The following is a 6,000-nucleotide window of genomic DNA, read 5'->3' on the forward strand; positions in this document are numbered from 1 at the left end:
ATTGCAGCCATATATGAGAAAAAAAAATGAATAAGAAAAATGTTTTAAAGAGGCACAGAAATATATGTAGTTAGTATATGTTAATAAGTTATATATATTTTTTTTTAAAATTATTTAGAAGAAAATAATAACAGCGGCAAATATTTATAGGAACAGATAAAAATAATTTATATTCTAAATTGTTCTTAATATATTTCCTTTTCTAAATAGTTTTTACCATTAAAGTTATTCTTACATATATTTTTTTAAACATGTACCCGATAACTATTAGTTATTTTATTATATTCATGTTGTACATATTTTTCAAAAAAAAAAAAAAAAAAAAATCAGGTATTATATATAAGCACACAAAATATACATTTTTTTAACATATTATAATATAAACAAATTTATGTCTTTATTATTTTGAATATACTTGTATATAGACCTAGATCAAATTTTTATCAAAATATTTACTTTTGAAAAAATGTTCATGCAAATTATGCATATATACTACCATCGGAAATATATTAATATTAGCTATCACACCTTATTCAAAAAAAAAAAAAAAATTATAATGTTATACTTAATTATGAACCATATATACTTTTTTTGTTTTTAATTTGGCTGTGGGGAAATAATGTAAGTTTCCCACCATAAAAAAAAATATATATATAGATTCTAATTGGGTAATAGAAAATAAAATAAAAAAAGACGGTTTAAAAATGTTATTATATATATCACATTATTGTGCATTATGCACATGTTGGCTTATGGAGAATGCGGAGAAGAAAATGAATATAGGATAATAGTATATATTATTGTTATATTTTTTCTTTCTTTTTTTTCAAATAAAAATAATAAAATTATAGAAATATTTTTACCTTTTTTAAGCACCCTATATTTTAAAAGTGCATTATAATGACTTGTTTGTATAGTTGATATTTATTTTAAACATTTCGTTTAATAAAATTCAAAAAAAAATTATATGTTTGTTTTAAAAATGTATTTCTTTCTTATATTAGAATCAAATTAATATTATCTATCTTTTACAATTTTTTTTTTTTTTTTTTTTAATTTATATGGATAATTTTAATAATCATCTTATTATATAAATATGTTCAGATTGTTATAAATATTATTTTATTTGACAAGTATATAAAAAATATATAAATTATATTATGTGTGTTTTTTTGTTTTTTTGTTTTTTTGTTTTTTTGTTTTTTTGTTTATTCGATTTATTTGATTTATTTATATATCCCATAACCTATTTTAATAATAATTTTTTTACATTTGAAAATGGGAAATTTATTTTATATGATACAATTGAAAGGGAAAGTTCAAAAAAAAAAAATATATAAAATAGTACATTAATAAATTTGTATATAATTTTACTATTTATTGTATATTAAAAAGAGATTTTTAATTTTTGTAAATATGTTTCTATCATAAGGGCAACGTTTTTATTTTTCATTGTTGTGAAGAAAAAGGGGCAGAAAATGTGATAATATAGAAAATGTGATAATGTAGAAAATGTGATAATATAGAAAATGTGATAACATATGCATGATAATATTGCTATAAACGTGTTCAGGAATATTTAAACTGGTACATATATTATATATCATGTTATTTGTATATAAAATGAGTTATATGATATTGTGAATTTAATTTTCATATACAGTGCTTTGCGAAGAGTATATATATATATATATAAAGAGAGAGAGCCAGCCCCCCTTTAATTTTAGCCAAGTTATATTTTATCTTTTTGAGGCTATGCCAATAGCTGTGTGAAGATTAAGTGCCAAGCTTATATATTTATTATATATATAAAAAAAATACGAATATATATAACTACAAAAAAGGCAAATATATATATTTAAGCCATATATAAATTGCTTTATTCAAGTTTATAGAAAAAAACCATTATGTTTATAAATATTTTTTTTTGGGGGGAGCCAAGTTTATTCAAAATATGATTATTGAAAAAAGTTTTGTTATATACGTATAATTATATATATATATATTATGCAATATGATGGTATTATATAAGCTTGTACTATTTTAATACGTATAATTATATATATAATAAAATTAAAAGAGGATAAAATATTTGCGATTTAAAATTGTTAAAAAATACATGCATAAAAAAAGCACAAAAACATTTATATATAATAAATTTGACAGTTAAAAATTGCTTTAATATATATTAAATGCATTTATTTGCTATACTATATATAGCGGTATAATAAATACTTTATTTGCCTGCATTTTTTAAGTATAAAATTTTATATATAATATATATATATATAATATATACAGTAGTACGCCCTATAAAAAATATTGCTTGTGCATATAAAAGCGCGTAAAAATATGTACAGTATATATTATATACATAATACCATATTGTATGTACATAATATTATGAGTTAACCGTATTATAATAAAATTTTAAGGCATAATTAAATGGGTTATAAAAAGGGTATATTATTTTAAGTGTATATACAATTTAGGCATATAGCCCTTTTATATAAAAAAATATCCATATTATTTTTTTTTTTTTTTTTTTTTTTTTTTTTTACAGCCATACTATATTATTATTTGTATGCATAAATAATATATATATAATATATATATAATATATATATAAATATGTATATATATATATATAATATATAGTATATAACTATTGTATATACAATATATAGCATATAATAATGTTATAATAAATATATTATATATATAATATTATATATATTATATATTATGCAATTAATATTATTATTATACGCATTTTGAATAGTTAAAAATATGCAGTTAATTTTTTATATTTATATTTATATACTATAATAATTATTATTATATTAAATAATATATACAAATGCTTAGTATAAAATAAGCGCAAAAATAATATAAAAATATTGTTATATACAAAATTAATATATATAATAATAGTCAGAATATGTAATATATATAATTAAATTATAAGTTAAAATTTTTGTTTTATATATATTTATTTTTGAAATAACTAAAAAAAATATATTATAATATTACTCTATAATTAATATTATTATATAATATACAACTTAATCTTTTTAATCTTCAATTTGGATACTTTATTATTTAAAATAAAAAAACAAAAAGGTAAATATGAAAAACAAAGCTTGTTATATTACATGTTATGATCTTCTACATTAATATATGACCGACCATATTTATTTAACATTTTATTATTATATATACAACACTTTATGTACTTATAAAACCACATTGCGTTTGCATATGTATACACTCTTTTATTGCTTATCGGCTTTATGTAGAAGATTATATAATGCGACCACATATGTTCATTTATTATATACATGTTTTGTAGAGTGAATAATTTATATCTACCCACATATATATATATATATATATCTAATACATATTTTTAATTATTTTGCCATGCTATTTTATTTATTGAATTAACACATGTACATATATTATATCCTATCAAGTGTGTTGTATATGTCTTCTTACATATTCTATGAGTTTGTTTCAAAACAGTTAGTCTTGTTCTAAAGTTGATATATTTCTGTGATAAATAAGGCTCGTTTCGCTTCATTCGCAGTGTCATAATACATATTACACGACTTCGTTTTAATTTTCATATCACGACTTCGTTTTAATTTTCATTGCACGATTTCATTTCGACACTTTCACGATTATCAGGATAGACAAAATGGCAACTAAAACACAAAAGAAGGTTATAAAAAAGCAAAACAAAAAAAAGAAAAAAGACCCATTAGCTCCAAAGAGAGCATTGTCTGCTTATATGTTTTATGTAAAAGACAAAAGATTGGAAATAATTCAAGAAAGACCAGAACTAGCTAAAGAAGTTGCACAAGTTGGAAAATTAATCGGAGAGGCATGGGGACAATTAACCCCAGCTCAAAAAGCCCCATATGAAAAAAAAGCTGAATTAGATAAAGTTCGTTATTCCAAAGAAATAGAAGAATATAGAAAAACCAAAGAATAATTTGTATAACTTTTATTACAATCATCATTTGCCTATATATGTTTAAATATAATTTAGAGATTATTATGTTTTTTCTTTTTTTTTTTTTTTTTACAAAAATTATATATAGATTTAAATTACATAAGAATATATATAAAGTCTTTTGTATGTGATTTTTGTTTTTTTATTATTATAATTCAAGAATAAAAAATATGATCATATAAAATTAAAAGTTTATTATGTCTCCATATGCACAACACATGTATATATACTCGTATAAATATGCGTAATGTACTTGTTTGGATGGGTATATATGTATAGATGCACACATACTTTATGCTTTCATTATATTTTAGATGTTATTTAACTATTGTTTTATATTATTGTTATTGTTTACTTTTCGTTTTTTATTACTAAATTGTGCATATGCTCTCAAAGTTTTTTTCATTTCAGTTTTTGTTTTTTTTTAATTTGCATAAACATTAAAAAAACAAACAAAAAAACGAAAAAAGAAAGAACTAAGCTATTTAAAAAACAAATTTTTTAAGTATATATTATGGAGTCTCGAAAAGGTGCTAGGAATGTATGAAATGTGTATACACATGACTGATATATGCATGACTGATATATGCATGATTTATATATACATGGTTGATATATACATGGTTGATATATACATGGTTGATATATACATGGTTGATATATAGCTGTATAAGACCTCTCTTTTGGTTTGCTTTATTTAAAAAAATGCCACTGCAATACTTCGTAATAAAGCATATCGAAACAATGGAAAAGAATTGACTATTGTATGTTTTTAATTTTTTTGAACATTGTTTAAAATATATAAAAAAAATTATAAATAGTTATATTCAAATATTTAGCATAATGTTTTTCTGAAAATGCTTCAATGGGATAAGTGTACTGTTATTATATGTGTCTGCTTTCTTTCCATTTTTTTTTTTTTTTAAGATTGTTGTTTTTTCAAAAGCATCATAATGGGCTTTGGTTTGTTATTTGTTAGGGAAAAGACCTCCTTGTTTTATCAAAAAATAGCAGAAAAATATCAGAAAAATAGCAGAAAAATAGCAGAAAAATAGCAGAAAAATATCAGAAAAATAGCAGAAAAATAGCAGAAAAATAGCAGAGAAAAATATCAAAAAATTGTCAAAAAAACATGTCTGCCAATATTACAGTTGTATGCCCCAAAATATGATTTATTAATTTGATTGTCTCCTTTACAATTTGTGCCTAAATATTTAAAATAACTGTGTTCACCATTATGTCAATTTTTTTGCATTTATTTCTTATCAATAGAAAACTAAAAAAGAGAAAAAAAAGGTAACATATAAAATATGTGTAAATATTTATGTACATGTCTCACACTATGGCTAGTTGTGTATACACACATATGAAAAACTTTGATATATTTTATATTGTTAAATTAAAACTTACAATATCATTGAAACGATAATAAGCATATATTGCTCCAGGTTTTAAAAATAATTCATAACCAGAATATGTGGCTTCTATTCCCATAAAAAAAAGGAGAGCCCTTCGAATTATTGGCAAGCAAACAGTCCCACATCCATATGACATTTTTAAATAGTATATTTAAAAAAAAAAAAAAAAATGAATTTAAGATATATATATATATAGATAGATAAATTTAGGTGTTATTTAAAATATATAATAAAAGGAATAAATATATTTTTTATTAGATTAAGCGGAAAAATGTTTATTAAAAATATATCTGTAAAAAAAAAAAATAATATATTATTATTATTGCTGTGAAGAAAATTATATTTAATTTTAAACCAAGTTATACTAATTAAATAGTTTGAAAATATTAATCTTTCGAAACATTTTCATTTCTGATATTCGTAATTTTACTTATTTATTTAATTGCATATTTTTGTGTACTATTCATTTATATTTAAATATTGATGTGTTATATTATTTTTTTTTTCAGGAAAATTTATCAACATTACATGCACATGTACATACTTTTTATTTCCCCTATTTTT

General features: G+C 20.3%; 2 protein-coding genes across 2 annotated transcripts; one reads left to right on the forward strand and one right to left on the reverse strand.

Annotated features, from left to right (window-relative positions):
* Window positions 1-3,700: 3,700 nt before the first annotated feature.
* PY17X_0713100 (high mobility group protein B2) lies at window positions 3,701-3,997 on the forward strand (the record flags this gene model as incomplete). Its single annotated transcript, XM_722771.2, has 1 exon — window positions 3,701-3,997. The coding sequence occupies one exon, from the start codon at window positions 3,701-3,703 to the stop codon at window positions 3,995-3,997; it is 297 nt and encodes a 98-aa protein (XP_727864.2).
* Window positions 3,998-5,273: 1,276 nt separating this feature from the next.
* On the reverse strand, window positions 5,274-5,572 carry PY17X_0713200 (conserved Plasmodium protein, unknown function; the record flags this gene model as incomplete). Its single annotated transcript, XM_022955533.1, has 2 exons — window positions 5,274-5,294; window positions 5,429-5,572. 2 exons carry the CDS (start codon window positions 5,570-5,572, stop codon window positions 5,274-5,276), a joined length of 165 nt encoding a protein of 54 aa, XP_022811800.1.
* Window positions 5,573-6,000: the final 428 nt, after the last annotated feature.

This window comes from Plasmodium yoelii, assembly GCF_900002385.2.
Source record: "Plasmodium yoelii strain 17X genome assembly, chromosome: 7".
Lineage (NCBI taxonomy): Eukaryota > Apicomplexa > Aconoidasida > Haemosporida > Plasmodiidae > Plasmodium > Plasmodium yoelii.